The 26449-nt window shown below is 43.8% G+C and overlaps 1 protein-coding gene across 1 annotated transcript in view; it reads left to right on the forward strand.

Moving 5' to 3' along the window:
- HYDIN (HYDIN axonemal central pair apparatus protein) overlaps window positions 1–26449 on the forward strand; it is a 325008-nt gene that overhangs the window by 216985 nt on the left and 81574 nt on the right. Inside the window, exons 43-48 of the mRNA XM_081963626.1 lie at window positions 18725–18908; window positions 19170–19311; window positions 19524–19692; window positions 20164–20811; window positions 21418–21633; window positions 23379–23572. Of these exons, the coding sequence (XP_081819752.1) occupies window positions 18725–18908; window positions 19170–19311; window positions 19524–19692; window positions 20164–20811; window positions 21418–21633; window positions 23379–23572 (1553 nt within the window). The remainder of the gene's footprint in view (window positions 1–18724; window positions 18909–19169; window positions 19312–19523; window positions 19693–20163; window positions 20812–21417; window positions 21634–23378; window positions 23573–26449) is intronic.

The raw sequence follows: 26449 nt of genomic DNA on the forward strand, positions 1-26449 counted from the left end.
AGCCGTCCCCTCCTCCAAAAGCTCCAGTCTCCGTGAATTTTGGATCGCCCGGTCTTGGTTCTCTCTGAGCTGCTCGTTCATTTCTTTCAATTGATTTTTTAAGTCCTCCTGCCCCTTTAAGAGTTGTTGAAACATCTGTTGAAAGTCCACCTCAGGGGGCTTAGGCTGGAACAAAGAAGTTAGTGTCTGTTGTCTGCTGGGGCTGGACATTGAAGATGCTGGGGTGGAGCCAGCAAAACCCGGTTTCCCCGGTGGTGGTCTTTTAGGTGGCATTGTAGTAAGCAAAGCTCAGAGATGACAATGTCAATACAGAGAGGAGACAATTGGGAAGGTGGATAGCCAAAAGAGATCGCGAGGCAGGAAGTCCAGACAGATAAGGACCTTTTCTCAATTCCAGTTCCAGGCAATAAAGCAATAAAATCCTTTGTTCCAAGTCCAGGGTAAAATGTAACAAGAGATTTCTCTGAGTGTCATGGAGACAAAGACAAATGCCAGAAGTTTCTGTGGGTGGAGTCAAATTTCAAAGTACATGAAGACAACGGAAGTGTGCCATCTTGCCCTGCCAGCTCCGGGATCAGAGAGCAACAAACCAAGAGTTTTCAAAGTTTTCAGAAGGAAACAGATCATCACCTCATTTTCACAATTACAGTGAAAGGAAATCTGCATTTGCTATGAGCGTGATTTCATTCCAGGCTCCCCCCCTCCTCCTCTGGGGGCAGAGAGCAGAACAGTTTAAAGCCGCTTGTCCAAGGGGGGGGGAAATCCCCCTCCCTCCAGTCACACTTCCCAGGAACAGGTTGAACAAGTTTTTTCAAAAGGCTGACAGTCTTTTTGTTTTCCTTCACTCATGAAAGGGAACAGGGGGGAATCTCCATCTCACCGCATTGCAACTGCGTCCTTCAAATCTTCAGTTTGTCCAGCTGCCTCAACGCGAAGACCAGTGCCTCCCCTCTTGCCTCCCGATGCCTAGGGCGATGCGGGGAGCCCCCCCCGGCCGCCGCCGACACAGGGGGTCCCCCGCTACGCCGCCCCCTCGGCAGGAGCCCCTCCAGGGCGTCCTGTGCCCCCCCCCGATTGATCCAGTCCTTTATCCAGGTGAGAGCTGCTGCTTGGTAATAAAGCTCCTAATCGGGAAATCCAAATCCTCCTCTTTCTCTACTGTCTTGTAACAATTTTAATTTAATTCATGGTTTTTTCCCTGACCAAATAAACTGTGCAATTAATTTGTTTAAATCTATGAAAAAAAAATTCCCTAGGCTAATCGGCACCACTTGAAATAAAAATAAAATTTTTGGTAGTATATTCATTTTAATGATGGCAATTCTTCCCATTAAGGATATTTGTAGTTTCCTCCAATTTTCCAGATCTTTCTTAATTTTCTGAATCTTTTTAACATAATTATCTTCTTTAATTATTGAGCATTTCCCTCTCAGCCAAATTCCTAGGTTCTTTACTTTTTTTACTATTTTAATTTTTATTTATTTATTCTTGTAAAAATAAAATCATACAAACATAATTTTAAACATATTGCCGTCACCGCGCAAGAAATCATAGCGTTTAAATAACCAAACTTAACATTACCGTCCTAATAGTAGGCCTAATATTTAACACCAACATTTACACTATATGCAGCCCATCTAGTCAGCGTACCTACTTCATCAATTCTTATTTGTCCTTTAATTTCTGATTAATATTATTTACCAGTATCTGATTTAAACATATATTATTGCTTCAGTTGTTATTATTCGGTCGTTCCCTTACCCAATTATACCACCTCTTCCACGAGTTATAGAATTCTGAGTCCTTTTTTCCTTTAATTAATTTTGTTAGTCTATCCGATTCTGCGCATTCATTAATTTTATTTATTACTGCCCTATCCATTGGTATTTGATCGCTCTTCCATTCCTGGGCAAATGCCAATCTTGCCGCAATGGTTATGTGCAACACCAAAAACCATATCTCCATGTTGATATCTGGGGCTTTGAGTCCTAACAGGAAGGTTTCAGGTTTCAAATCTAATTGATGTTGGGTGATTTCTATTAACCACTGCCTGATTTTTTTCCAGTATTTAATCGCCATTGGGCAGGTCCACCACTGATGGAAATAGGTCCCCTCTCTGTGACCACATTTCCAGCAATTAGGCATGATCCCAGGGAACATTCTGGCAAGTCTTGCCGGTGGTACATGCCACCGATATATCATTTTATATGTGTTTTCCTTATACGAGGCTGCCATAGTCAATTTCATATTTTTAAACCAAATTTCTTCCCAACTTTGAAAGTCCAATGTACGTCCTATATTCCGTCCCCAAGCAATCATGCAGTCTTTAACCACTTCTTCCCCTACGTCTAGTAGCAATAGATGTATTGCTAAAGTAAAGCAGTAAAGTAAAGCATCCCTTTCTCTGTTCCAAAAAGAACCTTGTCCAGTTCTTGTTTATAGGGATATATACCTTCAGTCTTCTGATCTTTTTTATACCTTGAGAATATCTGGGAATATGGCCACCAGTCGATATGGTACCCTTGCGAAGCTAATGATTCCCTGGTCTTCAAATTCCCCTGTGAGTCTAAGATCTCTTCATATGTCAAGATCTTCTCCCCTCTATATCGTGTTGGATAAACAAGGGCTTCCTGAGTAGAGATCCAGCATGGCACCTTCAAGTATAACTTCCTCCTCAACTTCTCCCAAGAGTAGCTCAAGGTCCTACGCACCAAGTGGTCATTAAAGTGTTTGGGTCGCTCTGAACCGGGCCAAATATAATAGTGCCAACCATACTGTAGGCCCCAGCATTCAATAGTCAGGAGCTGTGTTCTTCTCAGGGTCATCCATTCTTTAATCCAAATTAATAAAGCCACCTGATAATAAAGCTGCCAATTGGGGAGACCAAATCCCCCTCTAATTCTAGGTTCCTGCATCATTTTCAGTTTAATTCTAGGTTTTTTACCTTGCCAAATAAATTTTGAGATGGCTCTATTCATTTCATCAAAGAATTTCTTTTCCAATCTTACAGGGGCCGTTTGAAATAAAAATAGCCATTTGGGGAGAATACACATTTTAATAACTGCTATTCTCCCCATAAGGGAGAGTTGCAGGTTCTTCCATCTGCCGAAATCTTGGACCATCTGTTTGTAAAGGTGAACATAGTTGTCCTCCTTTATGGAGCTACATCTCCCTGTCAGCCATATTCCTAAGTATTTGATTTTTTAAACGGTCTTCAGACCCACTAGATGTTCAAGTTGGTGATTCTGTCTTGTGGTCATGTTTTTGACCAACATTTTGGTCTTATCTTCATTAAGAAGTAGACCTGCAACGCTCCCAAATTCCCTAATTAGTTCTAACAAATGCGGTCCTGATTCCCTTGGTTCCTCTAAAATGAAGGCCAGATCATCAGCATAGGCTTGCACCTTAACCTCCTTGTCACTGCGTTAAATTGTTTGCTAGCCTGAACTGATGAATTGAAACTAAATAGTTAAACTGAAAGAGTTACTGCGCAGGTCATAAGGTCTTATCTGACAATGATGTACTGCGCATGCTTATCTTTTTTATTACTTCATACATTCCAGAGACTTCTCTTCCTTTTTGATCTTTGTCCGTCTTCCAGGAAAACTGGGAGACAGAATTGCTTCTTTCAAAATGTAATAATTAGATTGTTTTGTTTTATTTCCATTTCTTATTTTTGTATTAAAGTTTGTTTTTAATTAGAATATATTTTTCCGGAATTTATTTCTTTTCTTCACACCTTAAAGAATATGCCTGTTTGGAAACGCCGCGGTCTAAGCCTCATCTAGTTCAGGGTGAAATAATTCTTCCCCTGACACTCCTCCCATCTAATCCTCATTCCCTTTATCTCGCTTTTCCGTCTTACTTCTCTCAGTAGAGGTTCCAAAGTCAAGACAAATAAGAGCGGGGATAAGGGGCAACCCTGTCTTGTACCTCTATGGATCTCTATCTTCCCTGTTTGATCTCCCTCAATCAATACCCTTGCTGTTTGTTTTTGATATATGGCCTGAACTGCCCCAATAAATTTTGTGCCAAAATCCATATATTCCATCTGGGATATCATAAAGTCCCAGGAGACCCGATCAAATGCCTTTTGGGCGTCGACAAAAACTACGGCCATCTGTTTATCCGGGGAGGCCTCAAAATATTCCAGGGTATTCATAATCATCCTCAAATTATCCCGTAGGTGTCGGTTGGGGAGGAAGCCATTCTGATCTGAGTGTATGAAGGTATTGAGAAAACAGGTAAGTCTTGCTGCTAACACTGCCGCAAAAATTTTATAATCAGAGTTTAGCAGCGAAATTGGCCTATAATTTCTAATAAGTGACAGGTCAGTCCCTTCCTTGGGAATAATGGAAATAAACGCTTCAGACCACAATGCTGGAGTCTGGGTATCCCTCATCACTCTGTTATACAATTCTGTCATATATTTACCCAGTACCCCAAACATCGCCCTGTATAGTTCAACCGGGAGCCCATCTGTACCCGGGGTCTTCCCATTGGCTTGTTTCATCATGGCTGCTTCTACTTCCCCTTCCGTTATATCAGCGTTAAGAAGTTGCTTCACAGATTCAGGGACTTGTGGTAGGTCAGATTTAATCAAAAACTGTCTGATTCCTTGTATCTCTTCTGCCCCTTTCTCATACAATTTGGTGAAAAATTCTTGTGCCACTTTCTTTTTCCCTTCCTTAGTAGTATGGAAGTTTCCATCCAAATCCTTCAACCCCTCTATCCTACGTTGTTCGCCTTCCTTCCTTAAGCGGTATGAGAGCCATCTACCTGGCTTATTGGCATTCTCAAAGTAATATTGTTTAGACCATTTAATCTTAGAGGCTAACTCTTCTTTATCTAGCAAGCTAATCTGATGTTGCCAGAACGACCTTTCCTCGACTTTTACTATTTTCATTCCCATATTTTCCTCTAATTCTTGCTCTTGTTTTTTAGTAAAATTCTTCGCAATGATCTTTGTTTTGTTCTTATTAATTTTAAGTCCCGCTACCTTACCGAATTCCTCTATTTTTTGGATTAATTTAATTCCTGATTTTAATGGATCCTCTAATATGAATACCATATCATCCGCAAATGTCTGTGTTTTATATTCCTCTTTTTTAATCCCTTTATTTCTTGATCGTTTCTAATTTCTGTTAGTAGAACTTCCAGTGATAATATCAATAATAAAGGTGATAATGGACAACCCTGTCTCCCTCCTTTCCATATCTTAATTTCTTCTGTAGTGTCACTATTTATTATTATTTTTGCTGTCTGGGCCGAATAAATTGATTCTATCATTTTTATAAATTTTTCTCCAAATCTCATCATTTTTAACTATGTGATAATGAAATGCCAATTCAAGTTATCAAAGGCCTTCTGGGCATCTAAAAAGACCAGTGCAACTTGTTTTCCCGGATTATCTTCATAATATTCTAGTGTATTTATAATTATCCTCATATTGTTTTTAAACTGACGTTTTGGTAAGAAGCCGTTTTTATCTGTGTGGATAATTTCATTTCATATTTTTAAAATTCACTCTGCCATTATTGATGTAAAGATTTTATAATCTGCATTTAGTAAAGAAATTGGTCTGTAATTTTTTATTTGTTGATGGTCCGAATCCTCTTTGGGTATCAATATTATATATGCTTCCCTCCATGATTTTGGTAACTTTGCTTCTATAAGTGCTTCATTCAATAAGTCTAAAATCACTGTTTCTGTCTGTTCTTGCATGGCTTTATAAAATTCTACAGGTATACCGTCTGGGCCCAGTGTTTTATTATTTTTTTGTCTCTTCAATGCTTCCTTTAATTCAGTGGTTCTTAAAGTGGGCGGTACCATCCCGTGGGGGGCGGTGAGATGGCTTAGGGGGGCGGCAAAGGAGTGCTGGAGGTGGCCTCCTCTAGCAAGCCATTCAGAACCAGTTTGCTCACTCACCCCCGCCCATCCAGAAGCTGCTCGATCGCTCGCTCCCCCCGCCCATCTGCACTATGCTAGCCCTGCCCACTCACTGATTGGCTGGCTCACCAATCGTCCCGCCTGCCTGTAAGAGCCCTATCTAAACCCAGTTATCTTTTTTTCTGCTTAGCTTTCTATAGATAGGGCTCTTAGAGGTGGGTGGGACGATTGGTGAGCCAGCCAATCAGTGAGCGCAGGGCTAGCATAGTGTGGACAGGCAGGGAGAGCAAGTGATCAAAGGGAGGCCACTTCGCCTCCCTTCGCTCCCACTTTGTCTTGATGAGGTCGCTGCAGCTGCGGGCGCGGACGGACGGAGGTAGCCAGAGCAGCGGGGAAGCCGGGGGGGGCGGGCGAGCGAGCGAGAGAGCTGCCTGATCCTCCATCGCTTGCCCGGGCCGCTCTGGCTACCTCCGTCCGTCCGCGCCCAGAAGCTGCAGCGACCTCATCAAGACAAAGTGGGAGGCGAAGGGGCCTCGGTGCCCTGCCTGATCCTCCATCGCTCGCTCGCTATTTTGCCTGCATGGGGTGCCTCGGCGGAAGCCCTTTGCTGGCGGCCAGACCTCCACTCCCCGGGGCGATGGCCCATCCATGCTCACCGTCCCAGTAGCGCTGCGGCCGCTCGGCCTGCAAAGAGAGGGAAGGAGTAAGAGTGAAGGGTGGGGGAGAGCAGCAGAAAGGGTGGGGGCTCCTCATTCCCCCCCACTGGAGCCTTCCCAAAGGAGGTGGGACTGGGGAATGTGGGGCGGGGGTGCTGTCTGGGGTTGGACTAGATGACCTCTGAGGGTACCAACCGGCCCTTCGACTCGAGACCAGAAGCAAGCAAACACACACACACACACACACACAGCAAAAGTGTCTGGTTTTGAATATAATTCTCCCTAGTGCTTGAGGAAAAAATAAGAGGAACATTTGGATATACATTTTGAATTAACTTGGGAAGAAAATTGCTAAAATCACTTTTAGCTGTGTTCTGCATTAAGGATTCATGCAGTAGCATTTCTTGTTGAATTAGCAGAGTAATATTTACAACAGCCAGCTAAGATAGTTTTATCTGTCTTATAATGTGCGTGGGTAGAGGACTTAGGCATAAGTGCAATGTTTGCCTGTGATTATATAATAAATTCATAGCTTATACATTTGAATTAGATGTTTTTCAATTCATGTATATACTTAATATACGTGTATTCAATACATAAGGTGTTAATTATGTCAATGGAAGAGATAGGAAACTGCATTAGTGATATATATGTCAATGTGTTGATTTGTACTAAAAATGTTTAGTTTAAAGAAGGAATCACAAATATGAGTGTGGAAAATGTAATGTAGTTGTGGATGACCCTTTGCATGAGTTGTATTGGGAAAAATAAAAAATCATAATAATAATAATTAAAAAAGTAATGATTCCCCAAAAAGGTAAAAGGCTACATTTTGCTAGAGTTATTCTTTGCTTCCAAACTGTTGAGTAAGGGGATTGGACTCCATTGTCTATATTTCCCTTTCCATCTCCATGGTTCTTTAGTGAAAATTATAACCCAAGAACATATAGATCTGTTAAAATGTTCCCATTCTCACTTTCCATATTGGGAATCCCTAGGTACCATGCAATAATCTCATCAAATAATTCAAGCAAATGTTGGTGACATTGAGCTGAAGCCAAAGTTCAAGAAATCGTACCAAGAGTTTTGGTTACAGAAAGAAATTTCTGATCGCTATCCTGCACTATGGACAGTGGTTAAGAAGCTCCTTGTTGCATTTCCAACATCATATTTGGTGGAACGTGGCTTCAGTTTGGTCATCCAACTTCTCTCCAAGCAAAGAAATCGACTCCAGATTACTGAACGTGGTGATTTAAGACTCCTGCTAAGTGACTTAAAACCAGACATTGGGAAACTGGTATCACTTCATCAAGCCCATCCATCACATTAAGAATTTACTGAATAGTGAAGTAGTTACTAAATTTTACTGAGTTTACCGGTACTAAGTTACTAGTTACTAAGGTTCTTGATAAATGACTATCAGACTTTGAAAACCTGGTATCATTGGATGATGTTCAACAATTTTGTTGAATTAACTAACTACAAAGGTTTTTAAATTGGATTTTGAATAAATGTGCCATTAATTGTTACAGTTTTGAATTTTACTGTTACTATCTTTATTCCTTCATGCAAACAGCCCAGTCACATGACTCCCCCAGCCACGCCCATCAAGCCACGCCCACAGAACTGGTCATAAAAAAAATTGAATTCCACCACTGGGTGGGGGGCACTGAGGATCAGTTTGTAGCACCAGGGGGGCGGTGGACTGAAAAAGGTTGGGAACCACTGCTTTAATTCTATCCCTGTGATTTTTTTGTTTAGCATTTCTCTTCTCTCTTCTTCAATTTCATGTAGATTCCTTGTATTTAAGCATTGTTCGATACTGTCTTGTAATATATTTTCTTCTCGAAAAATTTCTGTACTATTTTTTTTCTCTCTTTCCGGTATTGTATGTTTCCCCTTTCATCTTGTAAGTGATGTATTATTCTTTTTTTCTTTTTTCAATTTGTGTGCTAACCATCTTCCCTGTTTATTCGCATTTTCAAAATAGTTTTGTTTTACAAATTTGATTTTTTGGGCCATCTCTTCAAATTTAATTTGTGTTGTATTAGCTCTTTTTTGTCTTTTATTTTTGATTCTTGTGGGATTTTTGCAGGTCCATTTCTAATTCTTTAAGTTCTTTCTCTAATGATTCTTGTTTTTGTCTCGTTTCCTTGTATTTCCTTGCCAAATACTCTATTGTCAGCCTTCTTGTAAAAGCTTTTGTAGCATCCCATACACTTTGTAACGATATTTCTTCTTTCTTATTTACTTCGTAGAAAAGTTTCAATCCTCTTTCTATCATTTTTGTATATTCTTTATCTTTATCTTTCACTGTTCTTTGATTCATTGACCATCTCTTTTTCTTTCTTGGTCCTTTCCATGTTATTTTTATTGGGTTCCCAAACTGCCCAGAGCTCGCCTACCGGAAGATAGGGGACCCGATCTTTCCGTAGAAATGCAGGATGTCATTGCCAGAGCCATTTCCCAAGGGATAGAGGCCAGCATGTTGCAACGGGCCAAGCGCCCACGCAAATCACGCCCACTCCCGACACTGGGACCTTCACAAGAAGTGGCTCAGCCCCCTCAGACATCACATTCTTCCTTGGCCAGTGAGGATTCTGACTGAGAGGAGGACCCTGGTCTGGGGGTAGAACCAGAATTCATCAGGGGATGAGGCCGCTGTTCCCGACAAGCCGGCCTTTTCTGCCTTGTTCAAGTATACTAATTTCAAAACTATTTTGAACAAGGCCAAGGCCTCGACCCGCTTGGGTACTAGCTCCCCAGCTCCGACTGTTCCTGCAGCGAAGGACTTCAGCGAGGGACTCTTTGAGGAGCCGGAACCTATTCAAGAAATTGTGCCAGTTCCAAAGTTATTTCTTAATGTGGTGCAAAAGCAATGGGTGCAGCCAGGCACCCTTGCCACCCCTAGTGGTAATGACAAAAAATTGTACATGGTTGACCCAAGTCTAGATTACTTACTGAAATTGCCTCCCGTGGACGTGCCTGTGGCGGGACTAACTTCCAACTTAACTATTAGAAGGGCTCAAGGCAGAGGACAAAAGGGCCGAGAACGCCTGCCACAAGACCCATCAGGCGGCGGCTTGGGCCATTAAACCTGCCGCTTCTGCATCCTTTCTGTCCTGGGTGGCGCTACTCTGGCTGAGACAGCTCCTCGCCAAGCTTCCAGCAGAGGATACAAAATTAAGACAGGATGTTAACAAAATTATCGCAGCGACAAGAGTACACTGCTGACGCTACCCTGAACGCTGCCAAATTTGCATCTAAATCGCTGGCTCCTAATGTCACCACCAGGCGCCTCTTTTTTTTAATAGCTTTTTTTATTTTCAAAACAAACACAACACATAAGATCTTTCTTTTTTACATACTGTAGAAAGTGTATCAGTTGATTACAAAAGGCTTTTGTGCATCTCTTCCACAATCATCAAGCATAATTTATATTAACTCAAGTATTTTAACTCAGATATTTATACATGTTACTATCATCATACCTCCATTTACATTTGACTATAATTGTTTAAACGTCCTTCATCATAAAATATACCAAGATTTAATACATAACCACATACTAGCATTTCATTTACTATTTCTAAAATCCTCCAATAACACTGAATCTTTCTGTCCTATTCTAGCTAAACATCCATAATATTCAATAACAAAATTTTCTAATCCTTCATTCCAAATCATTATTTGCAATTTACATCCAATTTCCTTATGTTGTACCCATACCTATATATACCTTATTATCATTATCCCTCCTTTATTTAACTATATCCTGTATCATAACATACCCTAATATTCAGAACTTAACTATATCTGACTTAGTTCTTTTTTTAAAATTATTATTAATCTTTATATTTAATCCAAGAGGATTTCTAATCTTCCTTTCATGGGTACCATTCAATATTTATATCCCATTATTGCTTATCATGACACTACACATTGTATACATTATTATCATTATCAATTATTTGTTTAACTATATCTATTATCACTAAATTTCACTCTGTTTAGCTAGTTTTAAGATATACTCTTCCATCTATCAACCTGTATCTTTCCAGTAACAAAACAGTCTCATATCTTCTGCGGTTTGTGGTATCAGTCCTCTTATCTTCTCTTTAATCAATTTTGTATGGAGTCCTCTTAGCAACTCTTTGCTTATAGAATCTCTCATGTAATTTCGATGTCCTTCTTCTGTTTCCTTAATCTGCTTATCTTTAATTGTCGGTGGTGTTATCAAAACTATTGCTAATAAAATTTCTCTCTTTAGATCCATAAATTCTTTTATTTTTTCTTCTTCTGTATTTTGCCATATGGGGTAGGTTTCCCCTCCATTTAATTCCTCTTTCAATGTTCCACTCTTTCCATTTTCAAAGACAAACCTATCACCATAAATATCAGCAGTTTTAGTTTCATTATATTCATTTTCCTCTTCGGTTTTTTGAATTTTAACTGCGACTTTATCCATTTGATAAACATCTTCAACTTCTCCATCATATTTTGCTGTTAAATGCACTAAGTCATCCAACTTCTTCTCAATCCTCTCACATGTATTTGATAATTTCTGTATTTCTGAGAATATCTTTTGCAGACTTAAAGCCTCTTACTCCTGCTGGAATTGCGCCATTGTTTCCAATTAATAAACACCGCTATTCTAGCTTAGAAGTTTTTAGCAAAGGTTAGACTTCAATTCACAATAATCATTTCATCTTCACCTCTCTCTGGTTAGAAATACCTCAAAGGAACATCTGTGTGCTTTTCTTCTTATCACTCTCTGTAAACCAGCAGTAAGACCTTGAAGTGCCAAGCCAAGATAGGCAGTGAGAGAAAGTAAAGTGTTTCATTTCCAATACACAAAGCTCTAGCTTCCGAAGTAGCAGTGTTTACAATGTTGCAATTTTTAAAATGTCTTTTTTGTGTTTCAAGTTGAAAAGAAAGTCCAATTCTTTAATGAGTTAGAAAAACACCCACAGTAATAAAAGAGGAGAATTTTAGACCATAGGTTATGGAGAGTAATGAAAAAAACAGAAAAATAGAAGAAGGCTTAGTCCATTCGTTTTAAAGGTCTTACATAAATTCTGTCCGTGAAGATAGCATTCAAAAACAAAGATAACCCCCTGTCAAAAACCATTCCAAATTTAATTCCACCACTTATTTCTGTTTTCCAATTTAGATTTATTTTAAGTTTTTTATAGGCTGTCACTTTTAAAACTATAAAATTTCCTCACCAGCTGGAAACACTTTCTCTTTCCATATCCTTCCGTTTTGGAGCCGCCCCAATTTCGTTAGCCAAATGGCTGGATTTTTTGTCACCGGCTTGAAGACTTTTTCTTGGATCAATAGGGACTTTGCAATGTCCCTGAGATCAGCAAGACGTATTCTTCCTGTTCACCCTCTCTGCGGGACGGTTTAGGTCAATTTGGACCACCCAGTGGCAAAAGTGTCAACTGTGATCTCAGAGCATTGAGATCACACGTTGTATTGTCGCGACTTCGGCTCCTTTCCTCCTTCAGCTACCCTGAATGCTGCTAAATTTGCTTCTAGATCCCTGGCTTCTAAAGTCACCACCAGGCACCTCTTATGGCTCAGACATTGGAACGTGGATATGCGATTCAAGTGGAAGCTCGCCTTGGCTCCCTTTAAGGCCGGCAAGCTTTTTGGGGAGGTCCTAGACTCCATCCTGGTTGAAAACAAGGACAAAAAGAAGGTTATGTCTTCGGTCAACAAAAAATCTGACTGTAAGGGTTTACAGACTTATAGGAGGCAGCCTTTTTGGAACTCGGAGCAGCCCTTTCAGAACTCTTAACATCCATAGATCTCAAGAAGGCCTACCTCCACATCCCCATTCGCAAAGCTCACCGCAGGTTCCTGAGATTCTTTTATGCAGGCCGCCACTACCAGTACAGGGCTCTGCCATTCAGCCTGTCCTCGGCACCTCAAACCTTTACAAAGATCCTAGCGTTGGTGGCGGCTTTCTTGAGATCTTGCCCAGTGCGCCTGTATTGCTACCTGGATGACGTCCTCATCCAGTCATCGTCACGGCAACAAGCGGTACAAGACCTGCAGCACACACTGCGAACCCTCCAACATCACGGATTCTCCATCAACAAGGAAAAGAGTCATCTGCATCCAACCACCAGGCTGCAGCACCTGGGCGCCATCATCGACACCACCAACTGCCAGGTCTCCCTGTCTCCAAAGCGCTTGGCAAGCATCAGAAGCCAGGTGTTGCAGGTACTACACTCATCACAGGCTGTCACAACTCCTCGGCAAGATGATTTTGTGCCTATCAATAGTTCCTTGGGCACGCCTTCATTCTCGACACCTACAATGGCTCCTCCTGCCCTACCAGAGGGACAACATGAGCAACTTTCAACAGCTGGTTCGAGTCTCACCGAAGGTACGTCAGTCCCTCCAGTGGTGGCTGGTGAAGGGCATCCTCTTCAAAGAGCCAGACCGTGTCACCATCACGATGGACGCCAGTGTATTCGGCTGGGGCGATCATCTCCACAACCAGATTGTGCAGGGCAGATGGTCACCGCCCAAAGCTTCCCACAGCATCAACTGGTTGGAATTGATAGCAGTGCGGCTCACACTCGTTCACTTTTGAGACCACATCAAGGGGCGTCACGTGAGAATCCTAACGGACAATGTGGCCACAAAGGCGCACATAAACCGCCAAGGGGGCACCCTCTCCAGGTCCATGATGGAGGAATCAGAGTGCCTGGGAAGGTGGGCAGAAAGATACCTGTGCTTGATCCAAGCGGAGCACATCTCCGGGGTCCACAACATCCAGACAGTCCAGGTGGACTGTCTGAGCAGAGCCATGGTCGATCACTCGGAGTGGCGCCTGAACCCGTACCTGTTCCACCAGTTGTCTCAGAGGTTTGGCCGTCCTCTGGTCGACCTGTTCGCCTCCCTGGAGAACACACACCTCCCCAGGTTCTTCTCCAGGTTCCACACCCCGCAAGCTGAGGGGGTCAACACTCTCCACTGTCCGTGGCCACCGGGTCTGATGTACGCCTTCTCCCCGTTACCTCTTCTTCCCAGGGTGATTTGGAAAATTCTGTTGGAGGAGGCGGAAATTCTGCTCGTGGCTCCCTACTGGCCCAAAAGGACCTGGTTCGCCAACCTCGTGAGTCTCTCCGTCAACCCTCCTTGGCGGATTCCCCGGCAGGAGGTCTCTCTCAGCCAGGGGGCGCTTCAACATCCAGAGCCCCAGTGGCTACAACTAGCCATCTGGCACTTGAGAGGGATCTCCTAAGTAGGGGTAGCCTTTCCACCAAGGTCATTCACACCATTCAGGCATCCAGACAGCCTTCTACAACCAGAATATACGTCACCACGAGGAAGTCCTTCGACAGCTGGTGCAGAGGCATGAAGCTGTGGCGACTATGGCTACAATTTCCCAGATCTTGGACTTCTTGCAAGACGGACTCGACCAGGGCCTGGCCCCTAACACTCTTAGATGGCAGGTGGCGGTTTTGACAGTAGACGAGCACTCTTCCCTTGGTTGTCATCCCATCATCCACAGCTTTCTATGGGGTGCAACCAACCTGAGGCCTCCGGTTGTTCACAGATACCCCTTATGGGATCTCAATGTAGTGTTATGGGCTCTCATTGCCCCGCCCTTTGAACCCCTCCGTTCGGCCAGCCTCAAACATCTGACATTTAAGACAGCCTTTTTGATTGCCATCACGTCTGCACGGCAAATTTCCGAATTGGCAGCACTGTCAATTAGCAAGAAGTTGTGCTTGATTCAACCTGACAGAGTGATCCTCCGTTTGGACCCGGCATTTATACCCAAGATCAACTCTTGGTTTCACTGGGCCCAGAAGATCATATTTCTGGATTTTTGTCTACACCCCAAACATCCCAAGGAGAAAAAGTGGCACATACTCGATGTTCGTAGAACGATACGTAAGTACATCAAACAAACGGCTGCCTTCTGTCGCTCTGAATCACTTTTTGTCGCATTTCAACCGGCCTTCCAGGGACGCAAAGTTTCTTCTCAGACCATCGGGTGCTGGCTACGGGCCTGTATCACCTCGGCCCACATTCTTCAATCTATTCTGGTGCCACGCCATATTACCGCACATTCTACAAGAAGCATTGCCACTACGGCGGCCTGGGCTACTCAGGCACCGATAGAGGAGATTTGCAAGGCTGCAACATGGACTTCCTTGTCTCCTTTTGTTCGAAACTACAGACTGGACAAATTTGCTTCTGCGGTGGGGGCATTTGGGAGGTGAGTTCTCCAGGGCATTCATACCAGCGGAGAGACCCTGGACGCTTTTGCTTCCCGCCCTGGTGACATTTACTTGGGTATGTCCCATGCTTGGACTTTCCAGAGCAGCACCCAGGAAAATGACCATTGGCTTACCTGAATGGTCCTTTTCTGGGTGCTGCGAAGGAGAGTCCAACCCCACCCTGGGGTCTTCTCCGCCAGTTGTCATATGGTTCGGCGGAACTTATGGATACTTGTTATGACTTTTTTTAAAAAGAATTTTATTGGTTTTTAAAAAAATTTTGGGAAAAGGGTAGGTGGATATACAAAAAAAAAATTTTTTTTTGGCAGCTCCATCATGCTAGAGGTAGGAATCTCTCCACTTCTCACAACTTTTTACAGAAAAAAAAACAAAAGATAAAAGATAAGCAGAAACAGCATCTTATTATACATTGTATCAACCATGTGTTCAATCATCTCTTTTGCCACTTTCTCCACGCACAGCCTCCCCCCATCTTTTTTCTCTTTGAAGAGTACCTTGAATTTAGCGGGTTGGATAACGCCGCACTCTAAATTGACATCAATGTAATTTCTTAGTTCCGCCATTTCCTTAGGGGTCATGGAGTACATCTTAGGCTTGGGTAGCTTTGCCCTGGGCATGAATTCTATTGCACAATCGGTTGGTCAATGAAGGGGAAGAAAGTTGTAGTCCTCCTTGCTGAAAACCCTCCATAGGTCTCGGTATTCCTTGGGTATTTGATGACAGCCTGGCGGCCCATCTGACACAGGGGCTGCGGTTTTGAGGCTATTGGCATCGCTAGAGGTCATGGTCACTGGGTAGTGATTCAGTCTTATTGGAGGCAGTGGCTCGACACCAATTATTAGTTTTCGGTAACTGTCCTCCCACTTTATAGTGGGCCCCCACTTGTCTAGCCACACAAGCCCCAATATAATCATTCATTTTTTGGGCTATGGTGAATCTGAGGAGCTCCTGGTGATGACCCATCTCCAGCCTAACGAGCTCTGTGATTAACATGGTGGGGGTACTTCTGATCAGTGTCCCGTCGACTTGTTCAAAGCAGATGGGGTAAGCTAGGGGTTTCGTGCATATGCCTAGCTGCTGGGGAGGCTGATTAAACACCGGGTGCAGCCCATGTCAATGACTGCCTCTACTGCCCCTTCTACCCCCGTCTTGGGCACTACAATTTTAGCTTTGATGGCAAAGGGGCGGATGGCTGCACTTAACATTGGGTTGCCGTGCTGCTCTCCCCCACAGGGCTTGGCAGGGCCTCACTGGCTGGAGTCTCCTCTGCTTCGTTAGGCAAGAATGGAGACTGTTTGGTGAGGTGACCCTTGTTGGGCAGTTTCTGTGGAGTCCTCTTTGTCCCACTTGTGGCAGAAGAGGCACTTGGGCTTTCTTAACCTGGGCTCAGCACCCTAGGGGTCTCCTGGCCAGCTTGTCGGTGGTTGGCTTCCTGTGGGGGTGGATCTTGTGGTCTTAAAATGACAGCTGTTTTGTACCACATCTGTATGTGGTCCAGCACCCCCCGGATGCCACACACCATTCTGAGATCCGATTCCAGGGCTTCCTTAAAGTATGTACTAGGAGGCGCTCCAGCCAGTCTCGTAGTTTTTCAGCCAGTCTCCGAAACTTCCAAATGAGCTCTTTCACGGGTTGCCTGGCTTGCTTCAGTTCTTGGATCTGAGCCTCTGCTTCTACCTATGGGAGACATTGTTGATTCTGACCCGGCATTGTCTAGTTCATGGGCCTCTTCATCTTGGAGCTCAGCTATCCCTTCCGATGTCTCACCCTCGTTCATGCCATCCAATATGGCTGAAATCAAATCCTGGTCAGAAGGGTATTATCCCCATATTGGTTGATGTGTGCCCAGATTCAACAGAGAATATAAGCTAGCCTCCTAGGTGTCTCGTTGAACATCAGGGGAGCCAGTGATGCTTGCTGCTGGGCTTGAGTGGGTTGCTGGGCAGGCACCTGTTGTTGGGCTTCCTGTGGAAGTATCACTGGCTGCTGCTGTTGGGCTGTGGAATTGCGGGGAATTTCCTGCTGAGGAATTACGGCTTGGGGCTGCAGTTGCAGTTGCAGTTGCAGCTGAACTGGGATCGGCTGCGGGATCATGACTTGCGGCTGGAAAAGTTCAAGTGGCTGAACCGGCACTGGCTATTGAACTGGTGGACTGGCTGGACCGGCTGCTGCATCCATCCTTGACCTGGGTAGAATGGCCACCCCGGTGGGATCTGGCTTGCTGGCGGTAATCCAAATGCCGACTGCGAGATTGGGGTCGGGAACCCCCAAAAGCTCTGCTGCTGGCTTGTCATTGCCGGCCTGGGCTGATTCATCCAGCCCAGGTGTTGGGTCACCTGTACCCTAGCGGTGACCAAGGCTGTGTTTGGGCCCATCCCAGCCATGAGGCTGTGGGCTGATCCACTTTGCGCCAAATGGAAAGAGACTGAGGCTCCACTCTATTGCACTGCGGGTTCATGGCCCGGGAATGTGAACGTCGGTTGTGCCAAGGTCCACTTGGGCTGCTTGTTGCCAGGGATATGGGTAGCCCCACTCACATTGAGCTGGTTGAATTGGTCTGGGAGGCCAGCCAGCGACTGTCTGCATGATGGTGGAGGGAATCCCCATTCTCCAGAGCGCCTGTTGCCCATCTGCTTTGACATTCTCCACTTGTGGGTCGAGGCTGGTCGCACACCAGCAGCATTTCCCGAGGGGAGGTGTATCCTGCGGCTTCGCCTTGCCAGGTTCAGGTCTAGCTGTGAAGTTCGCCCAGGGGCCAGCTCTTTGTGTCTGGCTCCAAGCTGGCATCCCTTCTCGGCAGCTTCCACCAGGGCTTGGGAAGGAGAGTAGATGGTCTCGACATAAATTGCCGAGCCATCACCTCCGGCTCCCCCCATGGGTTTCTTCTCTTCTTCCATCTTCTGAGTCTTTGTGTCGCCCGACTTTGGGTCGATGCTGGGCCTCAGGACCCCAGACAGCACCCCGAGGTTCAGGGGAGCTGGTAGAGTATTTTAGAATAGATTTGGGTTAATGTCAGGGTTCCAAGTAACTCCCCCAACAAAAGAAAACTCTGAGGCATGAGTTTTCTCAAAGTCCTATTAGAGATGTCATATTGGCACACCTGGGAAAATCTGAATCTGAAAGCTTCCAGGTTTTCCCACCCAGTTGAAAGTTCAAGACCCTGACCCAACACCCACATGTTCATCACATGGTCCAATCCTTCATTGCCACAAAGAAAGATTCCTCCCATCCACATCCGCCCAGGTGCAGGGATAAAGCGACCTTGACGTTCTGTGAAAGAATGTTGTTATGGCTACACATCACCCATACTCTGCATAATCCCCCCTCCCATTTTCCCACAGTAGAACGTGTGGCAGGCCTGAAATTCAAAAAGTAAAAGATGATTTCCAGGCCTGACAATCGGGTCTCCTGCTTGAGCTAGAAGACTTCCAAGGTCCCTTCCAACTCTGTTATTGTTAGAAAGGCTTGAGCAAGTTGTGAGTCCCCACAGAAGATAACATCATTAGGAGCATGAGACTGTGTGTCACAAGACCTATAGCGGATTCCAGGCAACTGTCACTGGCTGAGGAACACTGGGAGTTGAAGTCCACAAGTCATCAAGTTGCCACGGTTGGAGACCCCTACTACATGATACTAACATTGCTAAAGTTTCTAGATCATTCAAAAGCAATGCATGTCTGGTCAAATCATTGGCTTGAATGTTTTAATTTTTTCTCTATGGACTTGAGAAAATGGGCATTCTTATTGGAAGCCAACAAATCCTGGCTTCCTTGCATTTCTGGAGGACTCTAATAAGTTGCCTCTGATTGCCATTGAAATCCCTGCCTTTCACTTGGATTAGTTGGATGTGTGCACAACATTACCACATTGCTGACTGGCCTAAACCTGGTGTGCTTCCATTTTGGACAGCTGAGTGATTGCTATCGTGGCATGGTGTTCGATGGGTTGGAAACTATGTTTGCCCGCAGCATGGTATCAGCGCTCCTCTGCCTGCTTAAAGCGATCAACAACCGACGGTATATCTATTTCGTGAACCTCTTCCAGGATTTTGCTGCTATGAAAGCTAGAGAGATAAGCAAGCAAGAGCAGGAAGGTAAGAACAATGTGGTTTTTGTGGGCTCATCCAATTGTTCTTTTTGTATGTCTTACTACCAGTCACATTCTATAGAATCAGGCGATGGAGTTTGTGGTTGTCAGATCTGAGTTCCTTCTTCCCCTGCCTTGCCTTTCTCACCTGCTTCTTCTTTTTGCAAGAACTGTAATGGGATGGGAACTCAGGCATTGGCATCATTAATGGATAGAACCCCAATGGTCAGATTGAGGAATCTCTTTTTCTTCTTGATCTCTGTGGAAGAGCGGGAACAGCAGGAAGCTGTTGCAAGAGAGAAGGCTCGTCTTCAGGAAATGGATGAAGAGGAGTATGATGCTCTTACAGAAGAACAAAAAATCCAATTTGACAATGAGCTCTTGCAGGCCTTACGGGAGAGAAAACGAAGGTGAGGAAACTCTTCCCTTGCAGGTCTGCCAATTTGCTTGGGTCCCACAGAGGAAGATGAGTTGTGGTTTTGTAGCCCCATGCAGGATGTGGCCCTTACCAAAACTGTGGGCCTTAATCTAGGGGTAAAACTAATGAAATTCAGGGCTGAATATTTTATAGACATTTGTGTAGAATTATTAAAAAATCTTCTCCTTGTTATATGCCTGGAAGGGAGCTGGAGAAGCTAGCTCGAGAGCTGGAGGAAAAGAAGCATCAACAAGAACTGGAACGCCTGCGGGAGGAAGAGGAGGTGAAGAAGAAATCCAAGCGATATAAGAGGGATGGGGGCAAAGAGAAAGAAGAGGCAGTAGGGAAAAAAGGCCCGCAAGGAGGCAAGCAGGTGAGTCTCAACGGGAGTCCTGCCCAACTGCTGCATCGCTGTTAACCCCACCAGGTGGACCAGTCTAGGGGTCAGAATCTTGCAAGTCTGATGGGGCTTGGCTTCTTGGTTACAGTGCAGTGAATTATGGAGGTGTCTGAGCTACTTCTGAGCATTATCTGGACATTCTTAGCTTAAAACAATTTTAGCCCTTTTGCCTAAGCATTTCCATCAGGGGTACTTTCTTACACTCTATATACGGGCAACTCACACCATTTTACTTTGGATCAGTAAATGGATGCCTCTGATGGAGCAATCCAGATGGCTTTGCTCCCTAAATTGTCGTTACTGGTGACCAGTTAGTGGGTGTCAGTTTCTTTAGTCACGAAATCCAGGTGCTGGAAAGCCTGGGAGCTTGGCTCACAGAGGCTCTTTTCCTTGATGCAAGCACAATTAGAACAGCTGAACGCTTCCTTCCTTTTCTTCTCACAGAATCCCACCATATCAGCTTACAAATCGGAGGGGAGGCTGAATGAAGGGCTAGAGCGAAAAGGTTCTGCAAAGGAGCGTCCAGATGTGAACTTCAATGACAAAGATGAGAAGAAAAAGAAGAGCAGAATGGCCCTGCAGAATGGGCAGCCAGGCGCAGCGCCCCCTGCAGCCCAGGAAGAGGAGGAAGCAGAAAAGGACATGAGCGAGAGTGAGAAGAGCTTGGCACAGCGGTTCAAGCTGTATGAGGCCAGCCAGAAGGAGATCGCTCAGATCCTGGTGTTCTGGGACAGGGTCCAGTTGGTCCAGCTGCAGCCACCAGGCTCAGAGGATAAGCAGGAGGAAGCTGAGGATCAGCGCCAGGTTCCATCCGGTCGCAAAGGCAGGAAGGACCGAGAAAGAGAGCGCCAGGAGAGGCTGGAGAAGGAGCGGGCAGAGAAGGAGCGCTTGGAGAAGGAGAAAGCAGAGCGGGAACGCCTGGAAAAGCTGAAGGCCATGGAGGACAGCAGAGCTGCTGGACTGGAGGGAGAAGGAGGAGAAGGTACAGAGAGGGACATTGGCATCCCCTCTCTGGAAATCCACGTCCTCAGTTCTGAGGAGTCCAGTGGCAAGCGGATACTGGAAAATGGCAAACTGCCCAGGGTTATTCAGGTGAGCCCTGGGGTGATGTGCCCAGTGGGTGGGCTGGGGTAGGCTTTGCAGGGAGAGAGTTTGCAGGCTGGCGGCAAGGCTGTGGTGGGGTTCAGGGATTCATTAGCTCGGGGAAAAACCTTAGTCAAGGGACGTCCAGTCAGACTGAGTAAATGCTGGTCACCCCAAAGGGTCAACAAATTAGGATGTCCTTTAGTGCTTTACCTTATTACAAAGCTATATAAATATCTATACGGGGGTAGGGGTGTTCATTGTACAGACTCAAGAACCCCAAGTGGGAACCAGCCTCCAAATATTTTGCCCCTGGTTTTCTCAAAGATAGTTTCTTGAAGCGAGTAAGAGCAGTTCCATAATCTGTACCTGCATTGTTCCTGCATCATTGACTTGTCTGAATAGGCAAGGTCAATCAATGCAGAGCTTCCGCTCTACTGCCAGTAAAGCCAAACCTGAATCCTAGGATGGTTTGACATGTCTCCAATGGCTGCCCCTAAATAAGTTGATGGGGCTTTGGGATAAGGCTAAAAACAAAGGTTCCAGGCCTGTGTTTGCAATTTCGTTAAGCATGGCATAATGGACGTGACAACTCCACTTTATTCCTCGCTCTAGATTTTGAATGGTTTGGGGCTGGGCCCTTCAGGACCGCCCATTCCTCCCACCGCCTTTTTCTCAGTGATCCCATATCCCGAAAAACGACCAGCACAAGTTGCCTCAGAAGCTCTCAAGCATTTCACCTTCATCATTCCTGAAGAACTGAATCCAGAGGAGGACAAAAGGGAGGGTGAGAGTGGTATGGAGACTCCAGCAAGTTTCCCTGCAACAAAGGTACGGAGTTGCTGCTTTGGGATACCTGGGCTGACAAGTGCTGATGTTGCTTTTTAGGGTGTAAGCCCAAATCCTGCCAGTAAAAGTGCTGGTAAATGTCTCCTCTGTCTGCATTGAACAGACATTCCCTTATTTTTAGTATATGGTCTTGGACAGTGCCCAACTGGGGTGAGTTCAGAGGATGGGCACCAAGATGAAGAAGGGTCTTGCCACCAACCTTTCTAAGGAGTGCTCAAAGGATTTGGGTAATTTAAAATTATTTTTTTCTCTTTAAAAAAGAGAAGTAAACTTAAGGAAAATACAATGCAATCATAACAAAATACAGAGTTGGAAGGGACCTTAGAGGTTTTCTATTCCAAATCCCTGCTCATGCAAGAGACCCTATACCAATTGGGTGGGTGTCCAGTCTCTTCTTAAAAGCTTCCAGTGATGGAGCACTCACTTCTGACTGCAAGTGGTTCCACTTGCTAATTGTTCTCACTGTCAGGAAATTTCTCCTTAGTTATAGGTTGCTTCTCTCCTTGATTAGTTTCCATCCATCCATTGAAAAATGTTGCCCCCCAAAATATGGAGCTACCTGCGAAGAGAATCAGGACACGGCATGCCAGAATTAAGGCAAGACTGTTTAAGTGGGGAATGGCCTTAACCCTAACTCTAACCCCTTTGCCAAAAGAGGGCAGCCAGTTCCCCTCTGTGTGCAAAACCAGTGTGCTGGGCCGGAGAAAGGAAACCCGAATCGTAAAGTTGATGTGGTGTAATCTGGTGCTGAATTGCAGGAGGCAGAGGAGACGAATCAGCATTAAGTCATTGGTACAAAGGAAGAGACCCAGAAAAGATACTCTCTAAATCGTCACAGCATTTACAGTATCTGATAGTTATAGAGAGTGTAGTTTAGTCTGAAAGATTTCTGTCTGTAGGCAAAAGAGCAATAAAGAAACTATTTTGAGTGATTCATTCTGTGCCGTTTTTGGTTTCCCTGTGCCTGACATTTCATTAGCAAGTTGTACCTGGTTTTGTCATTCTAATAGGACATTCTTGTGTTCTTTCTTAATCTTCTTAATAAAAACTTACATATAAAATCTCTGAAAGAAGTTCTCCTGGCATTAACCATATCCAGTCTGGCTGCTTCCCCAAAATACCTCATCCTTGATACAGTGATAGGAAATAGAGCTGCTTAATATGTTTATTGCCTTGCACTACATCTTGGATTGTAAATATGCTACTCCATTCACAAAGTGATTTTCTGAGAGATCGTGTCCAAATGTGTCCATTCACTGAGAAAAATTTATTCCTGCTAGCACAAAGATCAAGTGTATTCATTTATGGTTATCCACTAGCCAACGATATGAAGATATATAACCTAAAACGTTTCTGTCAGCACTGCTAACATTATGGTGATTGGACTTCCTGGTTTCACACTTTCCTTCTTGAGGGGACCTTGGTGCTCTCTGAGTCTGGTGGTTTTCTTGCAGATGTTTCATTGTCCAACCTAGGTGACACCTCTTCAGTCTTGGTCAGGAGTGGGGTTTGCTCTCAGGGGATGCTCTAATCGCTTGCTCTGTCAGTGTTGTGGGGATGGTCTTAGAGGTTCTTTGTTGGGCTGTTCACGGTTGGCTCGTTTGGCAGTTCCTCACTTGGGGTATTGTTTACTTGATTGTTGCTCTGATGTTAATCTTTAATGAATGTTAATGTTGATATTCTCATTTATTGGCTTTCTGTCTTGCTATGTTTCTACTGGCTTTCAGGAGGATCTGGCCACCCCGACTCGAGGCAGGTCCAGGAAGGAGAAACCTGAGGTCTCCCGGGAAGCCCCAAAGGAAAAGAAAGGTGCCTCTCGCAGCAGAAAAGGCATCCACCTCAGCCCCGGCACAATGGCAACGCTGTCTGAGCTTGACCAGGGCAGCCCCACTGCAGAGGTCTCCAGTGAGAAGCTGCTCAGGTGAGGCTCCTGTGGCAGAAGCCCCAGGGGGAGGAGGAGAAGAACATTGATAGACCGGCCTGCCCTTGCTGAGGAAATGTGGTGGCCACAGATGGGAAGTGCCCCTTCCCCTTACAGAAATAACCATTTCTTTTGAAATGCCCATTTCTCTGTCTTTTTGCTGTTTTTAAATCTTATTGGCTGTGAATCTTATCCTATGGGCTTCCTTTGGGTTTATGATTGTTCCTTGAGCCTTCTGAAGGTTTATCTGTTATGAAACCCTAGTAAAACCATATCTGGAATACTGCAACCAATTTTGGTCACTATACTGCAAAAAGGATGTTGAGATTTTGAAAAAGTTCAGAGAAGAGCAGCTAAAGGCCTGGAGACTAAAACATATGAAGAACGGTTGCAGGATTTGGGACTGGCTAGTCTAAAGAAAAAAAGAAATAGGGGACTTCCGGTGGCACCGTAGGCATTGAAGGACGTTCCTTTGGGACCGCCAGCCTCGTGATCGCGTTTAAGCTGCTAGAACAGCGTAAATCAGCTGTCAAGCGGCTTGAAAACTCTCCCCTCGGGAAAAGAGGGGGAGGAGAGCAGTCGGGCAAGGGTATAGCTCCCCATAGACCCCCAGGAGCAATTCTGGGGCTCGAAGGGTGAGACACCCCCCCCCAGCAGCCCAACAAGGCTCCGCATCTCGGGACGCTCCTGCTGCAGCAGAAACAAAATGCCACGACCACCCCTGCAATCAATGTTTTAATCTACAATTGAATAAGAAGCAGCCAGCAAAGACAGGAGCGATTATAATTGCAAGTATAAACTTTAACTCCGATGCAGTATCACTTCCTTCTGTGAAGATTGAGGAGAACAAAGGGTAATAAAGATGGTGTCTGCAAGTCAAAGGGTGTGATCAAAGCGAAACTTAAAAGGAAAGTATTTGTTAAGTGTTTGTTAATGTCGTTAAAAGACTCAAGAGCTCAAGATTAAAGAAAACAGTTTTGGTTTACTAATGAGCTATAAGATTTAACAAGCTTGGGGATTAAGTGGACTTTTTGGACTCAATAATTTGGTTGTTGGAAAGTGTGATTTGAATATTCGGAAATGCCTTCAAAACAAATCAAAATAAGTGCTTCCAAGAGTGCTGGAAGTCACCCGGCCCAGTCACCTAAATTGCAGTCTTTATTATCTTTAGCAGATACACAAACAGTGACATTTGAAGCTCTCCAAGGCGCTTTAAAGGCACAAGCCTCGTTTCTGCAAGAAAAAAATACATCTGCCCTTAAAGATGTGTCTGATGAAATGTCTGAAATTAAGGACTTAATTCAAACCCGTAATCAACAAATAAGAGAGGATATAGTGGATGCGTTTAAGGGTTTGTTTGCTTTTGTAATATCATTGGACGACAGGGTGGAAGAAATTACTCAGTCTAATGTGAATTTGGAGAATAAAGTTGATGAGATTCAAATCAAGATTGAAAAATCAGAGGCAGAAGTTACAATGATACAATACAGAGCGATGGAATTTGCTTTGAGAATAAGAGGCCTGAAAGAAGATAACCAAGAAAATTTGAAAGAAATCTTTGCAGAAGCTTTCGCTCAGTTAATTGGTGAACCAAAAGCAGAATATGATTGGCAGATTGAAAAAATTTATCGTGTTAATTCATGGATTAGACAGAGACAACTACCAAGAGATATTGTAATCTACTTTGTTACCAGGAAAACAAGGAATGGAATATTACAAGCGACTTACGAAAGCAAACTACAGGTGGCAGGACAGGAGGTGGCAGTACTGAAGGAAATTCCATATAAAATATTGAGATCCAGAAAGGATTATGCATTCCTAGTTGATGAACTTAGAAATCACCAGATACAGTATAGATGGGAGGCCCCAGCCGGATTGGTGGTGAATTATTTGGAAGAAAGATATTGTCTTAATTCAGTTTGGAAGGCAAAAGATTTTTATAGTAATGTACTAAAGGCTGGATATCCACCATCCCCAGGATAAATCCAAAAGAAGAATCATAAAAATAACATGATGTGAGATAGTAAAAAAGGTTATCCACTTAGGACTCTGTATTACAATTTTAAATGGGAGATTACATAAGTATAATTATGACCATTATGGCACAAAATATAGATAAAGATGGATAAATGGGAGAACTTACAATAGTTTTTGCTGGGAAGGATAATAGTAGTAAAATGAAAGTCTTGTTTAAGTTTTTATTTTTCTTTAAATGATACCAAGATTTTTTTTAAAAAAGGGAAAAAAAGATGCAAATATGGAAGAATGGTAGAAAGGTATTGATAATTTTGTCTAATAATGATGGGAATATGGGAAAAGATTTGGGTAAGAAATAAAAAATTTATGCAAGATTAAAACTTGATAGAGAGTTTTTATAAGATGTTTTATAGATGGTCTTTAGATCTTAAAAAGTTAGCTTGTGTGTATCCCAATTTATAATTTAAATGTTGGAAATGTGATTGATGCTATGTATTATTATGTATGGTGGATTTGTAAAGAAGCTAAAGCATTTTGGATAAAAATATGGTGGATTATTTTAAATATTCTCAAAAAGAGGATAAAGTTCACTCTTGTTTTTGCTAGGTATAATTACAGACTGTACAATTATAGAGACTAATTTGATTTTGAAATTGATAATGGCAACAAGATTGCTGGAAGAAGGAAGAAGTGCTTACTATTCAAGATTGGACGTTAAAAGTAGTTAATTTAGCAGAGACGGCTAAAATTTCAGCATATTGGAAAGACTTTTCAGAGCAGAAACACAAGTTGGAATGGAGAAGATGGATTGACTATATTCAAATAAACATTGGACTAAGGAACTTCAATTAGATTATGAATGAATAAGGAATGTTATAGTTTATCCAAATTTAGCTTAAT

The sequence above is a fragment of the Natrix helvetica genome (assembly GCF_964273705.1).
Source record: "Natrix helvetica genome assembly, chromosome: 10".
Taxonomy (NCBI): Eukaryota; Metazoa; Chordata; class Lepidosauria; order Squamata; family Natricidae; genus Natrix; species Natrix helvetica.